Source organism: Xiphophorus maculatus, chromosome 23 (assembly GCF_002775205.1).
Source record: "Xiphophorus maculatus strain JP 163 A chromosome 23, X_maculatus-5.0-male, whole genome shotgun sequence".
Classification (NCBI taxonomy): Eukaryota; Metazoa; Chordata; class Actinopteri; order Cyprinodontiformes; family Poeciliidae; genus Xiphophorus; species Xiphophorus maculatus.
This window is the reverse complement of record NC_036465.1, coordinates 949,304-976,015: the sequence shown is the minus strand read 5'-3', so window position 1 is coordinate 976,015 and position 26,712 is coordinate 949,304. Positions and strand designations below refer to the sequence as shown.

The following is a 26,712-nucleotide window of genomic DNA, read 5'->3' as shown; positions in this document are numbered from 1 at the left end:
ATGTGGGTTTTTTGGCGCTGCAAACTGTTTGCTAACTGCTGTGAAATGTCAGGAATTGTTGCTGTGAACTCCGGAGGGAACACTCGGATCGGGCCGAGCCGCTCCTGTTTCCAGGCTCCTAAAGTCACAAACTAACTAAAAATATTTAGTTAAGCTCATCATAAGAGCAAAAAATCACTAATATTCAGGCTAATATTTTCACCATGTTAGTCATTCATCTATAAATATCACAGTTTCAAACTAAATATTTGGTGAAATATTTAGTTTCAAGTTAAGTGTTTACCAACTAAATATCAACTTCTAACCTAAATATTTAGTTATGAAGCTAACTATTTGGCTACAAACTAAAAATTGGCTTAAATCTAAGCGTTAAAGGAATATTTAAGTTAGTCAAAGTTAGTGAGGTAAATACTTAGTTTCAGGCTAAATATTTAAATTGAATCTAAATATTTAATTAGTGAGCTATTTTTCTCTGAATTAAATATTAAACTCTGGGCTAAGTATTTAGTTGGCAAGCTAACCTATTACCTCCCCAAAACAAATGTTTAACTTCAAACTAAATATGTAGCTCCAAAGTAAATATTTTGTTAGCAACTTAAATATTTAGCCAGCAGCTAAATTATTATCTACTGAATACTAGAAGCTAAATAGTAATACAAAAATATATTTAGTTTCCTAACTAAATGTTTAGCATTAAGCTAAACATTTAGCTAACTAGATAGCTTGCTAGCTAAATGTTTAGCTTGAAGCTAAACATTTAGCTCCAAACTAAATATTTAGTTATCAAGCCAAGCATTTGGTTTGAAACTAAATATTAAGTTGAAATTAAATAGTTGGTTAGCAAGTTATTAGCACCAATATAAATATTTTATCTCTGAGATAAATATTTAGTTAGTAAGCTAACTGTTGAGCTTCCGTCTAAATATTTAGTTTGAAACAGTGACATTACTGCGGTGAAACTTGGCCTCCATTTTGTCCTCCTGTGAGGAGCTAAATAACGCAGACTGTTGCTGCTAATGTTTGTGACTCTGCAGAGGCTCCCTGAACCTTCCTGAGCGTCGGCCCGGTCCGGAGTGTGTCTTCAGCCTCGCTGCTGGAAGTGGCACGCTGCCTGGACCAACTCTTACTGAAAGCTGGTTTTTTGAATTTCTGTTCCATCGTTAATGGCTTTTTGAGGAACTTCTGGCAGGACTTTTACAAGCAACACCTTCTCGGCTTTCTGTGTCCTCGCCCGGCCTCTTTCTGCCTCGCTTTGTTTCCAGCTCTTCATCTCCGTCCAGACGCTGCGCCCCTCCTCTGCTCCTGCTCTCTGTTGTCGGCCTCTTCTCTGATTAACTTTCTGTTTTTGTCACCTATGTACGGTGGCCGACAGGTGCAAATGCGCAGCAAAAGAGAAAACATGCAAACAAAAAAGAAGACACCCCCGAATGAAATGCAGCAAACAAAAAGAGAGACGCAAACACCCCCGAATGAAATGCAGCAAACAAAAAGAGAGACGCAAACACCCCCGAAAGAAATGCAGCAAACAAAAAGTGTTGAAAACGGAAGTGCTCCAGACCACTAGGGGGAGTCAAAGAAAATAGTATTCATTTCTATGGGACCAGATGCAAGATTCAGAGAAAGAAATTTGAAAGAAAGTTAAGGTATCTCTCTGAATCTTGCATCTGGAAAGTGTGATTATTGTGAGAAGTCTGAAACAATAGAGCATGTTATTTTAGAGTGTTGTAAGTATGAAGAAGAGAGAAGATGCATGCTGAGAGAGTGTGTAGGTATTAAAGAAAGGTTTAATTTAATAGAATTTTTGAGGAGAGATTTCGGGAGTAGACATATTCAAATAATTATTCGGTATCTTAAAAAAACAAAGCTATTTCATAGGATATGAGTAGAGCAAGTTGGGTGTGAATGTGTAAAGAATATCAAAGAGGGGTATATAAAGTTATAAGCAAGTTGGATAATATAAGCAGGTGTGTATGTGTGGGGGTATGTTTAATCAGGAGTTAATGGAGGGAAAAGGTAGAAAGTGAAAGTTTATAGACCATCTCGAACCACACTCCATACTGGTAAGTGGCGGTAATGCTACTGTAAGTTTGTTGCCAACCGCCAATAAATACCAAGAAGAAGAAGAAGAAGAAGAATCTTGCATCTGGTCCCATAGAAATGAATACTATTTTCTTTGACTCCCCCTAGTGGTCTGGAGCACTTCCGTTTTCAACACTTTTTGTTTGCTGCATTTCATTCGGGGGTGTTTGCGTCTCTCTTTTTATTTGCTGCATTTCATTCAGGGGTGTTTGCGTCTCTCTTTTTATTTGCTGCATTTCATTCGGGGGTGTTTGCGTCTCTCTTTTTATTTGCTGCATTTCATTCGGGGGTGTTTGCGTCTCTCTTTTTGTTTGCTGCATTTCATTCGGGGGTGTTTGCGTCTCTCTTTTTGTTTGCTGCATTTCATTCGGGGGTGTCTTCTTTTTTGTTTGCATGTTTTCTCTTTTGCTGCGCATTTGCACCTGTCGGCCACCGTACCTATGGCTCGTTCTGACATCTTTTCTTCCTGCTTTTCTTCTTCTTTGCTAATTTGTGTAGTTTCCCCTGACCTCCAGCTCCGTCTCCAACACTTAGCTGCTCAGATTGCCAGAAGCATCTCCACTCGAGTTTTCACAGCCGCCATTCGCCTCTTCGTGCCAACCGACCTCTGAGCTGCTGCCTGTGTGTGTGAGTGTGTGTGTGTGTGTGTGTGTGTGTGGGTGTGTGGGTGTGTGTGTAAGAGAGAGAGAGAGAAGAGAACGGATCCAGCAGGTCCAGCCATCGCTTCTGGCTCTTATCAAAGCTTTGTTGTGATTGGTCAGTGGACGGCGTAGCCGCCACACCCTCCGCTGTGGGACGATGGTTTGTGGTGCTCCTGGAATGTGTGTGTGTGTGTGTGTGTGTCTAACAGATCCAGTTTGGTAAACTGAGTTGCAGTAACCATCCGATCACTCCTGTGACCTTTGACCTGATGTTTTTAGGACACGTTCCAGTTGGGCTGAAAAACTGGTCACCATACAACATCTCATTTCCATCCATCCATTTTCTAGCACCTCGTCCCAGCGGGTCAGGAGGCGCTGCTGCCTCCAGCGAACGTTTCGGGCGAGAGGCGGGGTCACCTGGACAGGTCGCCAGGCTGTCGCAGACATTTCATATCAGTTATTGATGATTATTATTTTTTTGTTTTAAATATCTAAAATCCTTCCGGACTATTTTCTTGTTTTATCTTCAGTTTTTTCTTCACATCGTTGTTTTTTTATTTTTTAGCTGTTATGAGTGACGATGGAGTAACTTGAAACTGTTGCTGTGTTAAGTTACCCAGCAGGTTGTTGCTAGGCAACCAAAGGATAAGTGAGTTAGATGCTACCAGCTAGCTTAGCTCACCTTGAGAGGCTAAAATCTTTCCTCTGCCTACATCTCCCAGAATGCTGTGCGGTTCTGGATCAGTGAATATTCAATTAAATTAAGTTAACTATTTATTATGTGTAATTAATAATAAATGTTATTGATTTTAATGTCACAATCCAATCAAGAAAAGACTTCATTTATTAGTAAAGGGTAAGTAGGAATCGCCAGTGGGCGGCTGGTCAGTCATACAGATGTACCTGATGTACCTGAATGCACCATGAGTGGAGCTGTTGGTGATTTATGTTTCTAACTTAACGACTTTCTACATTAAGTCCATCTAACAGCGTTTTTTCAAGCAACAAATCTAGAAACTTTTCCGTATTATTGGAGACTTTTGGTGTCAACAGCTGAAAGCCCCAATCATACTCCATTATTACCGTATTTTCCGCATTATAAGGCGCACCTTCAATGAATGGCCTATTTTAAAACTTTGTTCATATATAAGGCGCACCGCATTATAAGGCGCATAGAATAGGCGCTACAGTAGAGGCTGGGGTTACGTTATGCATCCACTAGATGGAGCTGCGCTAAAGGGAATGTCAACAAAACAGTCAGATAGGTCAGTCAAACTTTATTAATAGATTACAAACCAGCGTTCTGACAACTCCGTTCATTCCCAAAATGAATAAACGGCTGTTTTATTATTTTCCTGAGGTAAAGTCAGTGACGTGGTATTTTGTGACACAGTTTATCTTTTAACAACAGCAAGGTATAACATATAGTGGAGGGGAACTTTTCCTCGATTCAATAAACACGTAAAAAACAGCCTGATACTGTTACGGTAAATCAAATCACAATATATATCCGCTTCCACTATAACCATTGATTGGTTCATGTTAAATTCTCTGCTGCTGCTCTGTTTTCGTGTTTTACTGCGTCACTGATCGCCTGGAGCTTAAACTCTGCGTCGTCAGCTCGTCTCTTAATAGGAGCCATTTTGGGATCTTTACACAAAACCCAGCCTGCACAGCGCGCTTCTTCTTCTACGGGGGAAAATAAAGTCGGCGGCTGCTTACTGTAGTTGTGAGATCTGCTGTGGCTCAATATTGGTCCATATATGAGGCGCAGCGGGTTATAAGGCGCACTGTCGGCTTATTGAAGGTTTTTAGGTGCAACTTATAGTGCAGAAAATACGGTAAATATTTCATAAAGTTCATTAGTAGTTTTGATCATATTTAGAGTATTTTTAATCACTTTTTCTCATAAAATCATGTTGGTATGGATTTCCTGATTTGGCTGTGCATCAACATAACCAAATATGAAAAATGTATTTTTTTTTTTTTAGCAAAGTTAAGAGAGAATGTTAGCTGAAATCTGGATGAACGTAAAGCTGCTGAATCTGAAACAGACCGCTTCTGCTATAACGTAACACATATAATCATAACAATGCTCAGAAACCTTCTAGGTTTTTATTTGCTGCATCTTACTTTCTTGCACATATAATGTTATTTCCTGTTTCCACTGATTCTGGTTGCGATCTGTGTTTGATGAGTCTGATGAAATATGATGGATTAGGTTCCCTGATTAAACCAAAATACCTCAAAATGAACCGCTGCTGCTGGAGAGCGTCTACTGGAGACACACAACCACATTTCCTCTCTGTAGGCTGTTGGTAAATTACAGAAAATTACTTAAATCATTAGTTGTCAACGTGGTTATGAAACATCCCGAGGTCAGGTAGCTGCTGAGATTTCTTCCTCTGCTCTGCATCGGATTTTATTTAAGAAAAATTAAGAAAAACCATCAGACAAGCGGATTTCCTGCTTCACTTCAACTGTTTTCTCTTTTTTTTGAGAATCCATTTATTAGCGTGCAGATGTGCTTCAGTTAGCACGCATATTTAGGTAAGCGTTGAATTAGCGCCATCCTCCAGCGGAGTTATTAACTGTTATCATGTGGTGATGTCATCCCGCTGACAGTAACTGCTGCAGCAGACTGATCTAAAGTAAGAAGCACCACAAAGAGCTTTCTGCTCTCTGGATGTCACGTCTGTCATCCAACTCGTCCCGTCCAGATCCGGTGCAGGGAACCAGTTCAGGCTGGAGCTCTGGGACAGAGGGTGACCTCTACATGACCTCTGAGGGCGGCCGCATTCCCGCAACGTTACATGAAAACGTTAGACAGAAAGTTAGAATGTTTCCCCTCCTGATGGTCCGATTGACCCGGTTCTACTGGAACCAGAACTCCACCACCTGCTCCACCTCCAGCTGCTGTGGTTCTCTGACCCAAACCAACCTGTTCCCCTCCTGGCCTGTGGGGGCGCTGCACCAAGAACCACTGAAGGAAACGACACAAAAACCTCTGAAGACGCTGAGAGCAACTTCCTGTTTCACCAGATGGAAACAAGATGGAGGCGTCAGATTTTAGTGTTGGAGGATTTCTCTTTAGTCTTTGGCTGAAGACCAGGAGCCATTTCTGCTGCTAGCGCTAGGCTAGCACGTTAGCTTTGGTTGTATTTACCCAGAATGCCCTGTGCTGTAGTCCACTTCCTGCTTTTGGAGCGGGCTCCGCTCCGCTTGGTGTTCACATTCAAACCGAACCAGAGTTCACTTCAACCGAACCCAGACCGACGTTTGGAGGCCCAGAGGTCAGAGGTCAATTAGCATTTACGCCACATCAATCAAACCGGACTTTCAAGACAAACAGACTGGAGTTTGATTAAATCAGATTAAACTGGGATGGCCTGAATCCAGACTAAGTTTTATTGGATCACTATTTGCATGGTTTGGTCTAGTCAAAGTCCAGACCTGAATCAAACTGAGATTCTGTGATTCTGCAGCTCAAACCATTTAAATGTGACCCGTTTGGGCCTTTATTTAGGACGTTTTCCTGGGTTACCATCAGCATGATGACGACGGCTCGGATAAACACAGGCTGGAGGAGAATCTCATCTTATTTTAAACTTCAAACGAACCTTTGATGTCAGGAGGAGCAGCCAAAGTTTCCTGCATGTCAGAGTTAAACTGAGGCCACACACACACACACACACACACACACACACACACACACACACACACACACACACACACACACACACACACACACACACACACACACCAATCAAAAACTGCTTATTCATGTTCTTGCACTGCAAAACCACTAAATCTTACCAAATATTTTTGTAAATATCTTCAGGGACTTGAAATAAAACTATAGTAATGTACAAGTAACAAACTTTAAAAGGTTATTCTAAGTAAAGAATTCTTTAATGTTGACTCTAAAGGTTGTAGTTTCACAGGCAGATTAAAAATATGTTGTTATAAATAATCTGCCAACATAACTAGAACCTTTAAAGTCAGCATCAGGAAATTATTGCCTTAAAATAACTTTTACATCTTCCTAAAAAGTTACTTTAGTTAGTTTTGTTTTATTTTCAGCATTTGAAGATTTTTGCACCAGAAGCTGAACAGAAATCGTTGGTAAGATTTTCTGTTTTTGCAGCGAAATGTAAAATCTCACGACATGCAACGCAGCTGAGGTTGAATGGATCCAACATGAGACCGGAAACTGTGACGTGTTGTTGTGCTGGAGCAGTGTGTGTGTGTGTGTGTGTGTGTGTGTGTGTGTGTGTGTGTGCGTGTGGGTGTGTGTGGGTGTGTGTGTGTTTGGAGGTTTTTCATGGTAATGAGGGCAGCCATGTTGTGTTTGGTCACCAAAGCAACACATTAAATCCTGGTTGCAGCGCTGCAGTTTTTCCTCTCTACACCTGCGTGGGTTCGTGTGGCATGTGTTTTATTGGCGGTGCACACGGCGGTGGAGGCGGCATGACCGTCTGACCTCACTCAGACACACCAGCCGATCCTGGATGCTGATTGGCTGAAACTCCCAGAGCGAATACGGGGTAAACCAGGGTTCACCTGTTCAAAAGAACACGCAGGCAAAGAAAATAATACAAAAAGAATAAAGCAAATAAAGTTGTTTTTTTTTTAGAGATATTAATAAATGTTTCCAGAGGTCATAAAAGGTCAGCCCCTCCCTTAAATTTAGTTTGATTTTGGTAACGGGTTGAGGGCTGGTTGACCTTTCATGACCTCTGGAGACATTTACTAATGTCTCTAAAATGTTTGCTGCACAACGTTTGGCCCCAGTTTGTTGGATTTGATGACGGAGCGAACTGCACTCACCTGAATGGGCAGATCAGAATCTGATGGTTGAATATCAGATTAAAATCTAGAAACTGTTTTTCAGCTTCACTAATCATTTAACGGAGTCTTAATTTTATTTGCTCTAAGCTCCTAAATGGCCGTCCTCCAAAGCGGCGGCTCCGTCTGTTTCTTTGATCTTAAAGCATCAGATGGTCCTTAAAGAACCAGTTTCCCATCTTTGTTATGAATATTACGTACGATTTAGAACCGGATCCGTTCCAAGTCAACCGGTTGCTTTGTCTCCGTCTTGGAGCGTCGGCGCTCACTTCCTGTCGTTAAAGTTTCCGTTCAGGTTCCTGTCGGGCTGATGGGTCCGAGCATCTGAAGCGGGGGATTTCCAGTTGAACCGGGACAGAACCACGCTTTGGAGCTCAGAGGGAAAAGGAAGAAGGCAATTAGGATTCCTGGCGCAGCTGGGAGACTCAAATCCAAATTGGGCTTACCTATCGACCGGCGCGCGGCTCCACAAGGGCCCGGTGGAAAATAACAAGAGATTAGCAGTGGAAGTGGATGCATTTGGAAACCAGGCGTTGGATGGAGAACTACAAAGGATGGCGAGAAGATAAAAACGGGTCAGACGGAGATATGAGAGAGCGATGGAGGGAGGAGGAGAGGAAATGACTGCTGCTGCTGTGGCTGGAGCAGAAGGACGACAAAGGTTAGAAAAACAGAAACAAGTCAAGCCTGGAGGGTCCAAACACCTGGATCCAGGTAAACCATGGATCCATGGTTCACCTGGATCACCTGGGCTGCGTTAAACTCTCTGGACTCGTCATTTCTCCTCTGCCAGAGGTCGACAGGTGACCTGACCCTGAGGCTCCAGTCTGTTGGAGGCAAAACGTTCAGGATGAAGCATCAACATGAGCACCTGACCAATCAGTGGTCACAGTTTGTTCTGAAGTACACGCCCCCTACTGGACAAACTGAACCTCCAGGTTCATCACTGCTGAACCGGAACCGGACCTTCAGGGCAAACGGACTGGTTAAAGTCAGATGTTTGGCAGCATTTTGGGTTTCCAGTAGGAGCGATAAATAGTGGCAGATAATGAATGAATGAATGAATGAATGGATATATTGATCCCAGAGGGAAATTCGCAGCTGATCAGCAGCAGAAAACAGAATCAGAAACAGAGAGTTGTCGGTTTGTTGAGTTTTGGTCAAAATGCCGAATAAAATCATTTTTCTGCAGATCTTTGAAGTTTTAAAATCTCACTATCGTGTCTCGTCTAGTTTTATGAGTTTCATACATCGTTACACCCCAACCGGTCAGATGACTTTGTTCACAGCAGTGAACTGTGAAAATGAACTGATTCATTCTGAACTTGTATGAATTGAACCGGTTCTTCTTCATAGACTTTGTATAAAACTCTGAACTGTTCATTCCTGCCTGCAGATCGAATTTTCTTCAGCATAACTTTATAATCTACTAAATCAGCAACAGGTTGGATCAGATATAAACAGTTTGTAAACGTATAAACAAAGTTTTCTGAGGTCAATCAGTTTTCTCGGCTGTCATCCTGACCGTGCCGATTCCTTCACCTGGCGCTGCACGGCGTCCGTTTGTTGGGCTGCAGACGCGTCTCTCTGGAGCAGGAGGCGTTCCCACTGCGAGCGACAGAGAGATGGAGAGATTAGCTCTGGAGAGGGAAGGAAAACAGCCAGCGGTTACAAAAAAGGAAAGATGGAGATAAAAGACAAGAGGAAGGCGTAAAAATTAGTTTGGTCAACTGTGAAGCTGTGAGCCATAAGAGATGAGCTAAAAAGAGAGAGATTAGAGAAGAAGTGGATGGAGGGATGAACCAGACGCTACAGGAAGAGGACAGAAAGACGGAGTTCATCATGGATGGAAACAGGCAGCAGCTGCTGGAGCCGCCGAGTTTTAGTGTTAAAAATGTTAAACGTTGACAGGAAATGAGAAAAATGCTAAATATTTAACTTTGGAAGAAATGATTCATCTGGAGTCTGAAAACCGGAAAATATACAAATTAAACGTCAAATGTTGGCACCTCCGTTAAATCCTAAATATTTTAAAACCATCTGTGCCAGTCACATTTGAAAGCAAAATAAATGAAAATAAATATTACCTGAAATAGGCAATGGTGAGTCAGCATACCTTTATTCTTTACTAAATACTCTTAGGATACAAAACTGAAGTATTTATGTAGGTACATTTTCTATTGTTTTTCTAATTGCCATTTTTGTTTAACATAAATTTGATAGCTGTGATTGGCTGCTATTTGTTCAAGTATTACTCTGGATTACTGTTCCCCTCCTGGCCTGTGGGGGCGCTGCACCAAGAACCACTGAAGGAAACGACACAAAAACCTCTGAAGACACTGAGAGCAACTTCCTTCTTCACCAGATGGAAACAAGATGGAGGCGTCAGAATTTAGCGTTGGAGGATTTCTCTTTAGTCTTTGGCTGAAGACCAGGAGCCATTTCTGCTGCTAGTGCTGGGCTAGCATGTTAGCTTTGGTTGTATTTACCCAGAATGCCCTGTGCTGTAGTCCACTTCCTGCTTTTGGAGCAGTCTCTGGTCCACTTGGCGTTCACATTCAAACCGAACCAGAGTTCACTTCAATCGGACCCAGACAGAGGTTTGGAGGACCAGAGGTCAGAGGTCATGTAGCATTCACACCTCACCAACCAGACCGGACTTTATAAACAAGCGGACTGGCGTCGGATTAAAGTGGACTGGAGTCGGGTCAGGACACGGTGGTGCATGGCAGTGATGTGTGACCGGGTTGATTTTCATCCATTCTGCCCCTTTTATTCTGACGCCCTCTAATATAGTAAAGTGCTACTAAATGCCTCCGTCAAAGCTGAGGTTTCTGACCTTCACTGATCTGATTGAGTTTCTTCTGTTGTGCAGATGCTCAAAGACCTGCAGCTGGGCCTGGTTCTGGTTCTGACCCGGCTGGGCTGAATCAAAGCGATTAAAGGTGTAGCCCTGATGTTTTTGGCTGAGAAGACGTGAAAGCTGCCCTGCTGTCGCGTTCAGCAGCAGTAAACATGAGGCTGGTTGATCGAAAAGCTTTTTATTATTCGGCTGTTTAAACCAGAACCAGATCCCCATCTGGCTGCGAACCGATTCATGTCTGATCGTCGAGTTTCTCACAGAAACGGCGTCATGTGTCTTTGGAAATCAGGGTGATGAAAGCGGCGCGAGCAAAGCGTGACGCTGCTGATTTATCACCGCGTTGAGAGGAAAACACGCCAGGAATCCTGAGACAGGAGCCGGACCGCTGGTTGGCTCAGCGTGGGAATGAGGAGGCACCCGGGCCGTTTCGGAAGCCTCCTGCTGGGCCGGGAGCCGGTCCGGTTCTGGTAGGGCCGGGAGCCGGTCCGGTTCTGGTCGGGCCGGGCCGAACCGGCTCCCAGTCTCAGCCTGGCTCCTGTTAGAGCTCACATTTTGAAACCTAATATGGTCCTAAATCATATTTCTAAATGTTTAGGCGTGTTATGAAAACCATGTTGTGTGTGTGTGTGTCTGTGAACCTGGTTTTTATATCTTTGTGGGGACCCATTGTTTGGCTGCATTAACGAGTTGCGGGGACCACTGCTTTTTGCGGGGACAAATCCTGTTCCCTGAGGGGAAATGCTGTTTTTGGGTCAGGGGTTAGGGTTAGGCTGTAGAAAACGAATGGAAGTCAATATGAAGCTCCCACAAGACACAAAAACACTACTGTGTGTGTGTGTGTGTGTGTGTGTGTGTTTTGATTTCCTCTCAATAAACATCAGACTCTTTTACAGGGAGCCAGTGTATACACACACACTCACAGGGTGTCGGTTCGTGTTGCGGTGTGTCCGTTGCTCCGATGGCGCCCAGGAAACGCGACAAGCTTTTAATCTGTTGATGGAAAGAGAAGATGATTGTTTCCCTCGTTCACGTCTCTAAGTTTTTGGAAGTTTTGCCCAAAATGTTGTTGCCATCAGAGCAATTGGAGTGTTTGTGTGCTTTGGTGTCACTCTGTTTGTGTTAGCATGTTAGCGTGCTTCTGTGCATGTGTGTGGGCTGCGACTCTGTGCCGGCCGTTCTCACGCTCATTCTGCTGCCGCATTCAGAAAGATGCAGAAAAACACAGGAACAGAACCGGACTGGTACCAGAACAGAATCAGCCCAGGGTTTTATGCACATGCTGAAAAATTAAAGACATAAACATCACCAATGTTCAAATACTCAAGTGTTTATGGGGCCCGATGGTGAAGTTAGAAAGTCAGTTGGTTATTTAGTCATAAAAGAGAAACATGAGGTACATTCAATTATAAATATTATTAATTCAGTCATAAATTTCACAATTTCACACTAAATATGTAGTTAAATCAGAGCTAGCTAAAGATTTTGTTAGCTCTGAGCTAGCTAGCTAAATGTTTAGTTTAAAGCTAAATATTTAGTTTAATAACTAAACATTTAGCTTTTGTGCAGCTTTTGTACTGGTTTGATTTAAAGATATTTTTTGTACTGCACAAATTTTGTTTGTGCCGCTATGGGTTTGAAGTTTGAAGATATTAGTGAAAGTGTAAAGGCTAAAAAGGTCAACCAGCTCTCCCACATTACCTAGCGTTATGTTTGTGCAGCAATCACATTTTTGATTTCATGCTGCTCTATGCTGCTCTATCAGTCTACACCGATGAAAACCGACCTTTATCTCTCAAGATAAGGGCAAGTTCAAGGTGTGAAAATTCACTGTTTTAAGCAGACAGTGAATTTTCCACCTTTACTCCCTGCGTACCTGCACTATGCCAAACTGTTTCTTCACATTTAGCCTTCAGTTAAATACATTTAAGAGAAAAGGGGAAACATTCATTGAGTCTTTAGCATTAGCATTAGCACCTGCTTTGTTTCATGTGAGATTTATAACCTTCCTGTTTCTCTCTGCAGGGATTTAAACAGAAACAACATCACCAGAATTACTAAAGTGGACTTTTCTGGACTGAAGAACCTCAGGATTCTGTAAGTTTGGTTCTTTTTTCTCAGTAACTAAAAATAGAAAATGTTCGTAGCTCCTGGGAAATGTGATGGCAGAGTTGGTGTTTACCAGAAATGAACCTTTTATGGATCTGTTAAAGAAGAATTGAAGAACTTCAAAGATGCTTAAAGTCCAGTTTGATCTCAAAAAGCTAAATAAGCTGAGCAATAATCCAATAGTGGGAATAGATTCTTTGAGTGGCTTTGAAGCCAAATGGAAATGTTGACCTGCAGGAAACAATTATCTCTATTTTGTTTTTCAGTCTAAAAGCTTCTCCATTAGGAAGCCATCTTTCATCTTCCTGCTTTAAATCAAACGACTCTTCGAGCAGAAATACATTTAATAACTTCACATCATATCTGCTCCGCTCTCCTTTTGTTGCCAGTTTAAGATCCTGAACTTCCAGAAATTCAGCTCTGAATAAATCTCTCATAAAAAAGTATTCACACCCTTTAGATTAATTTGTTCTCTTGGGATTTTAAAAAACACAAATGTTACCTGATCCCCTCCACGGTGAAACATGGTGGTGGCAGCATCATGAGCTGGTTTTCCATCCAACCTGGGTTTGTCTGCCTGAGTGCAGGCAGACAAACCCAGAAGTTCTGCAACCAGAAGTTCTGCAACCAGACAACTGGCTGGATTTAAATGCACACCGCACCATTCAGACTTTATTTGTAAAAAACACAGAAATCATTTTTAAAAAAAATCTCTTTCACAAAAGCCGCTGCATGTCTGTTACAAATAGGTGCAAAACTTTTACAACTTTTACATTATTAAAAAAGCAGAATGTTGCAATTGTTCTGTTTCCATTAAATGAGAAATTTAATTAAAATCTCATGAATAAACTTGTTCATTCAAGATAATCATGGAGGTAATGGATGTAAACACGAGATATTTATAACCGTCTGAAGCAAAAAAAACTTTCCCATTGCAGTTTTTGCTAAATACACAAGTTTAGATACAACTGAGAAAGCATTTGAAAACCTGAGTTTTCTAATTTAAAGACATTTTTGTAACTTTTTTAAAAATAAATTTTATCCATGTTTAAGCTATCTCTATGTTATGACAGTGTGATATGAAACAGATAATCTCGTTCTCCTCCCTAAGCTGCTGACGTCTGAAGAAATGCACCAAAAACAACCAATCAGAGCCAGGAGGCGGGTCTTAGTGGCATCAGTCAATCTCATGTACTCACTGCTAAATGTGCTATCAACTTACCGTTGCAGGGAAACCGTTTCTCCACCTGCATCGGTGATTATGCTAACTTGTTTGAGCATGATTGACAGTGCTAAGATCTGCCTCCTGCCTCTGATTGGTAGCTTCTAGTTAGCACTGTAAGAAGACAGAGGAGCTTTATTTTATTTTTCTTATACTGTTATGAAATATGTAAAAACACTTTTTTAAATAAAAGTTACATTCTGCAGCTTTAGATCTATTATTGTAATTCCAATTTTTGGATTTTCATCCTCAGTGGAATCTGGTTTCACTCGGGTTCAGGGGGTGTGAATACTTTTGCTTCGTGTTTTTCTACCTTTCTGCAGCCTGTACTTCCATGCCTCCATCCTGCAGTAATTAAGGCGCTGCTATATTTTCCTCACGGGCCTCTAGGTGCCCAGAGGCCCAAGCAGATCCACGTCTTAACGAGGCTTCCAGGTCTGGAGACGATGCACACGTGTTGCAAACTTTTACAAGCTAAGCTAACCTAGCATAGCAGACATTAGCACCAGGATGGTTTACAACTTCTGCATGACTGTTGGCAGTGAAAGGTCACAGGAACAAAGAGTTTAATGTCCAGATTTACAGCGGCTTAAAAAAGTATTCACACTCAATGAACTTTTCCACATTTTGGCACATTATAACAACAAATATAAAATACTAAATAATAAATTAATGTGAAAGACAAAGTGGTTTCCATGGTGACGTAGAAAGATACAGGAGCGTGATCTGCGAACTAACGCTCTGCTTGAAAATGTCTGTATTCATCTGTTTCCTGCTTTAACTGAGCCACAGTGAAATAACGTGGCTGCTGATTGGTTCTTAATTTTATTTCCTGATCATTGAAACGTTTGAACTCAGCAGAACGAGACGCTTATCTGCTGCCCTAATTCACTTCACAGGCTCTCATTGTTTCAGCGCAAACGCCTAAAATGTGTGTGTGTGTGTGTGTGTTTGCGTTTCTAATACCTTGTGGGGACCATTTCCTGACATATACTACGTTGTGGGGACCCACTGCTCCTTCTGGGACCGAAGCCTGGGCCCCACAAGGGGAAACGCTGTTTTTGGGTCAGGGGTCAGATTTAGGACTAAAGTGTGAATTGAGTTTTGGTTGGTTAGGATTAGGCTGTAGAAATGAATGGAAGTCAATGGAAAGTCCCCACAAAGATATTGACGCAGACATGCATATGTGTGTGTGTGTGTGTGTGTGTGTGTGTGTGTGTGTGTGTGTGTGTGTGTGTGTGTGTGTGTGTGTGTGTGTGAGGGCTTTAATAACTATAATCACTGCTGGCTGCATGCGCGCCGTTTTAACCAGAGCGGCAGATAAAAATACACAGAGGAGAGAAACGCGTTCCTCCAAAACGACTATTTCACTTCATCTGATTTTTTATCTAAAACACAATAAACAGTGCGTGATTTCATTGTGTCGCCGCAGACAGAGAGAAGGGAGACCGAGGGGAGTGTGTGTGTGTGTGTGTGTGTGTGTGTGTGTGTGTGTTTGTGAGAGGCGAGCGGTGCGTTTCTTGTGGTCAGAGACGAACTGCTGCGATGTTCGCCTCCAATCTGGGAGGAGAAGTCCTGGGAAAAACAGGGAACCAAAAATATTCACACCAAGCGAAGATTCAGAGCTAACAGTCATTCAACCGAACAAAAAACTTTCCAACAGATAAAAACACTTCATCCACCTGTTCTTATTCATATCATCATCAGATGATAAAGATTATTATGGCTTTTAGAAAATAGAAATGATTCAGAACATAAAATGCGAGGAAAATAAAATGTCTTTTATTTGATGTATGTAAACTTCTGGTTTCAAAAATAATTATTCTAATTATTCAAAGACCAAATATAGGTGAATATGCATTAATACGCATTAATATCCACCATCTCAGCCACCTAGTTTCACAGTAACTTTGTTCCCAAAGATCAGCAGTAGCAGTAATAATAATAATAATAATAATAATAACAATAATAATAATAATTATTATTATTATTATAATTATAATAATGGTTTCTGATTGCCAAACCAGCATATAATGAAGTTTACTTTTTCTCCGTATAACTCAAACTATACATGATAATAAATGTGCTGGAAGATAAATTATCCCAGAAATTATTGTTATTAACAATAATATTGTTATTTAGAGACTATTTTCAACAAATGTAATAATAACAATGCTGTGTTAATGCAAGTATACCCACTCAGATATAAAAAAGCCTTTTGTTTCTGAAGAATATTTGACATAAATCACATTAAACATCCAAAATAAAAAATCAAAACAATAATTAAAATGCATTATGGCGCTTCTGTAACCAAAATCAAATTACAACATTATTGATCATTCAGCTTAGACAGGGACAACAGGCAAAAGGGGGCAGGTAGGATAATAAAGTTCAAGCTATCGACTTGTTCTTGCTGCCGTCTTTTCAGCGATATTAAAGAGGAAACGATCAAACTTGTTTTAATTTATCGTGCAATAAATTGATTTATTGATTATTGAGAAACAAACAAAAAAACTGAGCATCAAACTCTGCCGGGACTCGTGTGACAGTGAAACCCAGAGACAAAGACTCGGACTCGGGTTTTATGACAAAATTTTGACCTTTAACCTGACATGAAATTAGGTGCGTTTGTTTTATTATCCGGGACATCGGTGGGCGGTTCTTAACGTGTCAGCATTAAATCTGAGTAAAAATATTTTTCACTCGTTGTGAAGTCAGCATCTTTACAAAATAAAAGCATTCTTAATAATTCAGTCACAACTCAGACTGAGAGGAAAACTTCAGCTAGTTTTCTATGTTGTGAATAAATGAATTATTTTAGCTTAAAGACGGCGTTAACAGGTAAAATAAAACTGATTTGTTGTTTCTGCTGCTTCTCTCATTAATATAAACTAAACAGAATTTTCCTGGTTTGCTGCTCTCTGGGAATCTCCAGCCTCATCGTCAGACGTCGATCTGTAAGCCGCATTAAAAGCGTCCAGCAGTTTCCCATTAGTGATTTTCTAGCGTTTTGCCTGAGTGTTGGGCTGTACGCCCACCGCCATTCACTCAACTGCAGTCGCCACTGTTCAACCACAGAGGGCAGCAGTGAGACAACTTCAGGCCAAATATTGCAAAATTTAACAAATTTACACAAAAATACCCCAACTTGCAACAACATAACGATGGAACCATTAAAGACCAACTTAGATATTTTAAGTACAAAATCAAGTTAATTTACCCGACGGGTTGGTAGAACCTCTGATCTGTTTCAGTTCCTCTGTTTCCTCGTTTTTATCTCCTAAGACGTTTCAGTTCTCCTCTTTCCTCGTTTTTAGCTCTTATAGGACAGAAATCCTCCGCCCTGCTGTTTGCTGAGACGTTCTTTCTGCTTGGTCGGCTCCATCTGGAAAACCTTAGCGGCGCGTCCCACACAGAGTCGGGACAGGAACGCTGGAGATGTTGGTCTGCAGGAACCACATGAAAGCCCCCAGACAAATGGGGGAAATTTGCTCTAAAGAATTGGATGTTAATTATTTGTTTTGGCTGACTAGATTAAAACATTTGTTATGCACAGAGTGTTGGTGGCAGATCTGTTCGCTCCGCTGACTCTCTGTTTACTCAGCCGGTGAAGTGTCTCTGCTGCAGCCAGACGGGACATTTCTCTGCTGTGTACGGTGTGAAAACTAACGGTTCCTTCTCCAGGGATATGAATACTAATGGTCTCTGTGCCGTTTTGTCTGCTGCAGCCACCTGGAGGACAACCAGATCAGCGTCTTGGAGAGAGGAGCCTTCCAGGACCTCAGGCTGCTGGAGAGGCTGTAAGTTTTCACACATCCAGCCAAAGTATTCACACCCTGAACTCTTTCCTGTGAGAGTTGCTGGGATTTTACTGACACCCTGAAATAAAAAGCCTGGCAGGTCTGGAAGCTGATGTTCTGGTGCAGAAAAACCCAGAAGACTCGCAGCCAGCCATTACTGACTCACACCGAGATGAATAGAAATGCACTCCACACTTTTCAGATTTTTATTTGTTAAAAAAATTTGAAAATCAACAATCTGTTTTGTCTGATGCCACCATGACGCTCTGGTTTGAGTTAATGTCACATGAAGGTCAGATTAGAATACATAAACGTTTTTTGGTGCATTCTCACCAAACGCATTTTGCGCGTCAGCCGCACCTCAGCGATCTAGCGCGGCGCGATTTGAAGTGTTTGGAGCATTTTGAGCACTTGATGCATCCAGCGTGTCTGAGAAATATGCCGGCAACGGAAAACAACGGCTAGGGCGTCTGATGCGCCGCGCCGCGCCTCCACACAGACTTTGAATGTAAACCAGAAACATGTTTAGAGCAAAATGTCAGGCGTCTGCATTCAAAGTGCAGACGCTTCGACCTCGAAGTATCAGACACGTTTTGGATGCGCGTAACACGTTTGGTGTGAACGCAGCATTTGTAACGACTAGGGCCGCTGGGAACAAAGTTATTCCAAATTTAAACTCAACATTCTGACTTTTTTCTCTGAATTTTGACTTTTTTTCTCGATTTCCAACGTTTTTTTTCCCAGAATTCTTTTGATCTCAGAAGTTTACATAAATTTTTTCCCCAGTGGTTCTAATCCTCCACCGTAGTTACATGACAGGAAAAATGTTTAGGTGGTGTGAAACGTTCTGCAGGGATCGCGCACACACACACACACACACACACACACACACACACACACACACACACACGCACACACACACACACACACACACACACACACACACACACACACACACACACACACACACGCACACACACACCTGAAGGATGAGGCTGAATCCACGTTTATCACTGTAAAAACTAAACAGTCACATATTTCAGATAGTTTAGTCTGTAAATGTTTTGATTTTATCTGTAAATGGAGATCAGCTGCTTATCTGAAGATGAGGAGAAATATTTAATATTTAATACTTTTGGGTCAAAACTACAACAAATGAAGAGGTTTTTCTGGTTTTAGTGTTTCATTACGCTGACCTAAATCTGAATTTAAGAACTGTAAAAAGATGGAGGTTGATGTAAACCTCATAAAGATGCTGCAAAGATGGTTTATCTTGAAAGTGAGCTAGAATATTATTTTATTTTTAAGGTTCACCAGGTTGATTTAACAGCAATGGACACATTATCTGTTTTTTAGTGCTGATCGCTCTTTAGTTTTGAGTTGAGTTATAACTTTCTACTGTAATTTAAACCAAATAATTATCTCATAAAAACTGTTTCATCAGCTAAACAACATTTCTTGATTATTTTCACTCACATTATCAAGTTAAGATAATTACTGTATTTAAGTTAGAATTCAACCTTTGCTTTCAGCAAGATATAGGAGCTGCTCTTAAGTCAATAACTCCCTAGTGTTGATTTTTTAAAAAGTACCAGTTCCTCTAGAAGATTATTTCACTTATAATGAGACATTTTTTTATGATAAAAGTGAAATAATCTGAGTTGCTAAGCCTGGTGGTCAGTTCAGTAACCAGCAGCCGCCATGTTTTTGAAAAATATTTAAACGTCACAGGAAATTTCAAAATATGACTTAGCAGTTATGTGTTATTGGCAAGATATTATTAACAAAACATAAACACCAACTTTTAAAAAGGCAAACATAGGGCGTGCCGTGGTGGCGTAGCGATTAGCGCGACCCGTATTTGGAGGCCTTCAGTCCTCGACGCGGCCGTCGCAGGTTCGACTCCCGGATGTTTGCCGCATGTCTTCCCGCCTCTCCTTCCCTGTTTCCTGTCAGCCTGCTGTCATATAAGGGACACTAGAGCCACAAAATACCCTGGAGGGGTAAAAATAAATAAATAATTAAAAAGGCAAACATAAAAAATACTCATGAAAGAAATTTGTAAGCCTGGTGGGGAGCAAGTAAAGTCTGGCAGCTGCCAGTGATGATACACTGGAGGAAATCCTGAATCTGCCAGAACCTTTTTAGATAGATAGATAGCATTTATTGTCATTGAACAGAATTCAACGAAATTTCCATTGCAGCTCCCGTGCAAAAGGTCAAATATATACAGTATAAATAAGCAAACACACAATAATAATAATAACAATATATACAACTAAATTAACTAAAGGCACTCAACCACACCAAAGAAGTAGCAGCAGGTCCAATTATGGCAAAGTACAGATAATGTGACAGTGCAAAGTGCAGAACAATATGGCTGTGTGGGGGTGGGGGATATGTATGTGTGACTGCGAGGTTATGATATGTGTGAGAGGGGGGGGCGGCAGGGAGTAATGGCTCTGACGGCTGTGGGGAAGAAACTGTTTCTCAGTCTATTTGTTGTAGTCCGTATATTCCTGTACCGCTTGCCTGATGGCAGCGGCACAAACAGTCTGTGGCCCGGGTGGCTGGAATCCATGGCTATGGATCCAGCTCTCTTCTTGACCCGGTCTGTGTAAATGGAGTCCAGGTCTGGGAGGGGGCATCCCACAATGCCTTGTGCTGTTCTCACCACCCGTGTCAGTTGTTTCCTCTCCAGTGCTGTGCAGCTACCATACCACACAGTCATGTTGAGGCAGAGGATGCTCTCGATCATCGCCCTGTAAAAGTTCACGAGCAGCCGTGAGGAAAGTCCAGCCCGTCTGAGTTTCCTGAGGAAGAAGAGCCTTTGTTGTGCTTTCTTCACCAGGTGGGAGGTGTTTGTGTTCCAGGAGAGGTCAGACGTGATGTGGAGGCCCAGGAACTTGATGTTGTCCACACGTTCCACCACTTCTCCATCTATGAGAAGGGGAGTGTGAGCCATCCTCCTGGACCTTCTGTAATCCACAATGACCTCCTTGGTCTTCCCTGTGTTCAGCACCAAGTTGTTGGCTGAACACCACTGAGTGAGCTGCAGAATCTCCTCTCTGTAGTGGGTCTCGTTGTTGTCTGAAATGAGACCCACTACTGTTGTGTCGTCCGCGTACTTCACGACTGTGTTGGTGGGGTGGATGGCCACGCAGTCGTGTGTAAACAGGGTGAAGAGAGCTGGGCTGAGCACACAGCCCTGCGGCGTGCCTGTGTTGAGGACCAGTGGGGACGATGTTGAGCCACTTATTCTCACCACCTGAGGCCTGTTGGTGAGGAAGTCTCTGATCCAGTGGCACAGTGAAGCGGGCAGCCCCACCTCGAGTAGCTTCAGCACCAGCTTGTCTGGGATGACGGTGTTAAATGCTGAGCTGAAGTCTACAAATAGCATCCTGACGTAGGTGTTGGGATGCTGCAGATGGGTCAGGGCTGTGTGCAGAGTGATGGAGACAGCATCCTCTGTTGACCGGTTCGCTCTGTAGGCGAACTGAAGGCTGTCCAGGTTTGCGGGGATGAAGTCTCTGATGTACCTCAGAAGAATCCTCTCAAAGCACTTCATGATCACCAGGGTCAGAGCGACGGGCCGGTAATCGTTCAGGCTGGTGATGGACCTCTTCTTCGGTACAGGGATGATGGTGGAAGACTTGAGGCACTCAGGAACCATGGCGAGCTGCAGGGACAGATTATCAATATTAAGGAAATGTTTACTTAAAACAAGCTCCTATATCTTCCTGAAAAGTTACCTGTAAGTTAGATCTGTGTTATTTTAAATGTTGTAAGGTATTTGCAGTAGAAATATTTGTTAATATTTTGTGTTTTTTCATAATTTCATGTGGAGTATCTCCTCCCATCAGGTTATCCAGTCAGAAACAGTGAATATGTCTTTGTTGTTGTCTCTGCTTGGATCAGAGTGAAAGTCCAGGAGGTTTTTTCTGTCTGTCTCGGAGGTCAGAGGTCTGTGTCTGTGTCTTCTCCGACACTAACTCAATGCCACGACCCTGTGACCCCGTGACCCCCTGACCCCGCCCTGCATCTCTTTTTCCCATCCACGCCTCATTTCTCAGCCGACCTGATAACGCGCTCACTCCCTCCGCTGGCGTTGTCCTCGTTTATCTTCTGCTCACATGTGAACCAGGAGAAGACACATCTCCAACATCTGACATGTTTTATGCTGCAAGAGCCGCAGCTCTCTGATAAAACACTTAAAAACTTTATTTGTGGCTAAATTTACTGATTAGAAACTCTTCAGTTCATCTGTTTCTCCTGAATCACTTTAACGGTGAGGAAACTGCCAAAAAATGGTTTTAAATTTAAAATCTTAGCTCTGATAGATTTTATACACGTGATTTTTGGTTTTCTGTTTTTAGTAAATTCACTAAACATTTAAAACATTTCTCCAGATTGTAATAGTGAAGTATTTGTGTCAAATTTTGAGGAATGCCATTTGGAAAAAGGTTGTAACTTACACTATATATGCGTCATATTTAATAAATGATAAATAGCTTCTGTCACTTCAACATAATATCTAGATTAATTACACCCAGATTGATGTTTACAAGCCTTTATTTGTTAAATATGATGTTTTCCTCATTCCAGCTGAAGAAAATATGACATTTAACATCAGACCAATAAAATCTAACCAGATTGTTGCCTTTCTATGCATTTCTCCTCAATTCTCATCTCCCTTTCTTTTTCTATATGGGATTTCAGTCATTGAGCTAAATTTCAACCAAATCAATCGGTGAACAGGTGGAGAAGTTGTGATTTTCTGCTGTTTTAGAGTTGTAGTTTGCCTGTAGTTTTAGCGACGGCAGCAAAGGAAGTGAATGAAGCCGTTCAGTCCGTGTCAGCCACGCCTCCAAATATTTACCAATTAAAGTTGGAACAAGTCGAATGCTAAAGACATTTTTCTGCTCGGCACGGCTGTTTTTGCGGCGGAGGATGGTTGCTGACAGCACCTGCTTTTTCCGGTTAGCTTTATAGCACAGCTTCCTTTTCAGTCGAGCTACCTTGGTTAAACGTTAGCGATTGGGTAAAATTGAATCCGATCGTCTCTTAACACCTGGATGGAGCAAAGTGTAGAATAAATCCAATAAAAACATTTTTAATTCAAAGATGTGAGTTTAAATCCAGTGCTTCAAATACATTGTCAATGTTCCACTACTGTTGAAAAAACAAATTTTAGTAGTTGCTGTGTTTCCATTAAATAAGAAATTAAATTAAAGTCACATATGAATAAGTTTATTCACGCAATAAGTTATTAAAAAATAAGTTGCACCATCATCCTCCAACCATTTCCTGGCGTCTTCTTTGTTGTTTCTGCCAGTAGTAACTTCCTGTTGTGGGTCACATGACTCGTGTGATTCCATAAATCTTCTCCATTGATGTTTTGCTAACTGCACTAATTTTGGAAAACCACCTCAAAAAGCCTTTCTATTGAAAAATATGTTTTTTTTATTGTCTTGTTTTCTTTAAGTAAATTAATTTCAAGAATTCCAGTTTTTGGGATTTTAAGCTGAATGGAAACGCAGCTGCTGGTACCCTGCTGACCAGCTTTCATGGTGCATTCAGGTACATCTGGTAAAAACAACTCCTCAGCGATTCAAACCTTTTTATGTCCAATAAATAACTAAAACTCTGACATGTTCCAGCTGTTTTTGTCCTCCATCTTTACTGGCTTCTTTTTGTCTGTTTTTCCAAATCAGAGTGAACCAAAAATGAATTATTATTATTATTATTTCACTTCATACATAGATTTTTTAAAATAAATTTCTCATCTCAGCGGTTGATGTAATCTTGTGGTTGCTCTTACTTTTCCCTGAGTTGTATTGGTGTGTTTTGGAGCCGTGTGAGTTAAACCTGACTGCGTTTTATCAGTGAAATGCGTAACATAAACTCTGACTTCGCTCACATTCTTATCCTGTCAGACATCAATGAGGTCAGGAAGTTTTTCATCCAGCTTTTCCCCAAACAAACCAACAGAATGTTTTTACTCAGTCTTATCTGAGGAGGAAGGTGATGATGAGGAGTTTTAAAGCACTGATAACCTGCAGGAGGCGCTGTGATCTGATTGGTGCGTCCAGGTGTGGTCCACCTGATCTGGTCCTAACCTCCATGTTGTTTCTGTCCCTGCAGACGCCTGAACAGAAACAAGCTGCAGTTCCTCCCAGAGCTTCTCTTCCAGTCCAACCCCAAACTGGGCCGAGTGTGAGTCCTCCTTTTGGTTCCCTCCTTATGGTTCTCCTCTCTATGGTTCCCCTCTTTATGGTTCCCCCTCTCTATGGTTCCCCTCCTTTTGGTTCCCTCCTTATGGTTCTCCTCTCTATGGTTCCCCTCCTTATGGTTCTCCTCTCTATGGTTCCCCTCTTTATGGTTCCCCCTCTCTATGATTCCCCTCCTTTTGGTTCCCTCCTTATGGTTCTCCTCTCTATCGTTCCCCTCTCTATGGTTCCCCCTCTCTATGGTTCCCCTCCTTATCGTTCCCCTCTCTATGGTTCCCCTCTTTATGGTTCCCCCTCTCTATGGTTCCCCTCCTTATCGTTCCCCTCTCTATGGTTCCCCCTCTCTATGGTTCCCCTCCTTATCGTTCCCCTCTTTATGGTTCTCCTCTCTTGTGTTGTGTGAACAAACATGGCCGCCGCGCCGTGCTCCTCCGGCTGCTCAGGTGAACTGAATGATTCTGTCTGGGAATCTGGAGTTTTCCCAAAGAGGTCAGAGGTCAGAGTGATGCAGCAAAGCCTCCCACTTCTTCTTCTTCTTCTCTTTTTTTTAATCTCTCTCCATCTCATTCTTCCATCAGCTTGTTTTCTCCTTTGTCAGCTCAGGTTCAAGAGCCTTCTTACTGGTTTTACTGGTTTTACAGTCTGGATCTCTGTGGTTGTTCTTGTAGTTATTCCTGTGTGTGTGTGTGTGTGTGTGTGTGTGTGTGTGTGTGTGTGTGTGTGTGTGTGTGTGTGTGTGTGTGTGTGTGTGTGTGTGTGTGTGTCAGCGAGGCTCGAATAGGAAAACAGGCAATATGACTGCTGACAGTTACAGTTTTAATTATTCACAGGTATTTATTTATTTATTTAGTTCATTTTTTAGTATTTACTTTTTTTTAATTGACTAACTGATACATTTATTTATACTATGTTTTTCATTTTGTATCTGTAGTAGTTAATTAATTTTAAGTAATTAATTTTACTTTTTTTATTTTTGTTTTTTATTAGGTAATTGTATTTATTAACTTGAGTTTTTTTAAGTTTACTTATTTATGTTTTTTATACAGTTATTCTTTTTCATCAAAATTGATTTTGTTTATTTATTCAGATGGAGAAATAAAAACTACGAATGCTGATGAGTAAATATTTTTACCAACTTTTCAACAGTAACCAGTTTCTGATGTCAGAGGTGATGTCATCGATGACATCACACTTTCACTTACAAACATGCTGGTTTGTTTCTTATTAATAAAATCAATCATAAAGGGAAACCTTTCTGACCTTTTTTCACTCATTATGTTTGAATTAATTAAATGTAATTTTGCAGCTATAAAGTATTTTTTCTGTTAGTTTTTACTGGAATAAATTATAATTTTTTCTGCTGCCGGTTGTTGGGTGTGAGCGGTTTAAGTCGTTTTATTAATCTCTGGTTTGGGTGAAGATTTCTCTGAAGCCTCCAGCTGGTTGAACCCAGTGAACCTGGAGCCGCCGTTGTCTCTGCAGCGCCCCCTGCGTGCGGCGTGGTGCGCTGCAGAGACAATGCTGCTGCGTAGTTCTTCCATAAAACCTGAAACTGCTCTCCGTCGTTTGAATTTTCCTTCTTTTTAGCTCGAATCTCCACGGACGGTTCAGGAGAACGGAAAGCGATGAATGCGATCCAAACTTAACATCATAAATCTCATGTTCTTTATATCCCAACGTTCCCATCAGCAGAAGTTAAATTACACTCTGGACTTTCTTCTCTGTCACTTTTGCTGATTTTCTCTCCTAAAACTCGACAGTTTTTCCTCTTTTTCTCAGGAAGAGGTGATGATGTGAACGTCTGTAGGTGTAAAACAGAAAGAACAGAACTTTGTTTCAGGATGAAGGTAGAGAAGGACGTGAAACGGGGGATGGGGCTGCTGGTGGCTTTCTGGTTTGGATTTGCAGCCTTCCTCCCTGTCAGCCTTGGTTAGATATTAAATGATGGTAGTGTGATAGGAATTACCTCTTAACCCTCCTATTAAAGCCGTGTGGTCTGAGGTTTGGAGAGGAAAGGAGCTGGAGCGCCGACCAGGGGAAGAAAAGCAGGAGGAGGGGCGGCCATGTTTCTGGCTGATTTACCTCTTTATGAACTTTCATTTTTCTGCTTGGACAAAGCAACACATGAAGCATGAAGACATGAAAACTTCCCGCTTTAATGGAAAACGTGACTTCAGGATGGAGCCTGGGGTTCTTCCAGGTTCTAGCTAAAGAACCCAGAACCAGGAGCCGCTGCAGTCTGTGGTTGCTTCCCCACAGAGAGCGCCGTCTCTTTAAGAGCCCTTAAGCCTGAGTTACACCAGCACTTTAAGAGGTTTGCTTAAATTTAACTCCAGTCCGATTCCTTAGAGAGTCCGGTCCAGTTGGTGAGGTGTGAATGCTAATCGACCTCTGACCTCTGGGCCTCTACACCTCGGTGTGGGTTCGGTTTGACCCCCCTAAAAGCAGGAAGTGGACTACAGCACAGGGCATTCTGGGTAAATACAACCAAAACAAATGCTAGTGTTAACCTAGCGCTAGCAGCAGAAATGTCTTATCGTCTTTAGAGAAATCCTCCAACACTAAAATCCTCCATCTTGTTTCCATCTGGTGAAGAAGGAAGTTGCTCTCAGTGTCTTCAGAGGTTTTTGTGTCGTTTCCTTCAGTGGTTCTTGGTGCAGCGCCCCCACAGGCCAGGAGGGGAACAGGTTGGTTTGACTCAGAACCACAGCAGCTGGAGGTGGAGCAGATGGTGAAGTTCTGGTTCTAATAGAACCGGGTCAACCGGACCATCAGGAGGGAAACATCCTTAGACTCTCAGTGAGCTTGAACTTTGACTAGGACGTTTCCACTGAGAGCTGCATGAGGCCTGGTGTAAACACAGAGCGTTGTTTTGGATGTAAACCTGGAGTTGGTGGTTCTGGGAGCCTGAGAGACGCTGTCC

At 41.9% G+C, this 26,712-nt stretch overlaps 1 protein-coding gene across 2 annotated transcripts in view; it reads left to right on the top strand.

Moving 5' to 3' along the window:
* LOC102223201 (slit homolog 3 protein-like) overlaps nt 1–26,712 on the top strand; it is a 195,960-nt gene that overhangs the window by 7,001 nt on the left and 162,247 nt on the right. For both annotated transcript variants that reach the window (XR_002752286.1, XM_023328681.1), the window contains exons 2-4: nt 12,454–12,525; nt 17,488–17,559; nt 23,704–23,775. Coding sequence is in view for 1 of the 2 variants with exons in the window: in XM_023328681.1 (XP_023184449.1) it covers nt 12,454–12,525; nt 17,488–17,559; nt 23,704–23,775 (216 nt within the window). In the remaining variant the exon portion in view is untranslated. The remainder of the gene's footprint in view (nt 1–12,453; nt 12,526–17,487; nt 17,560–23,703; nt 23,776–26,712) is intronic.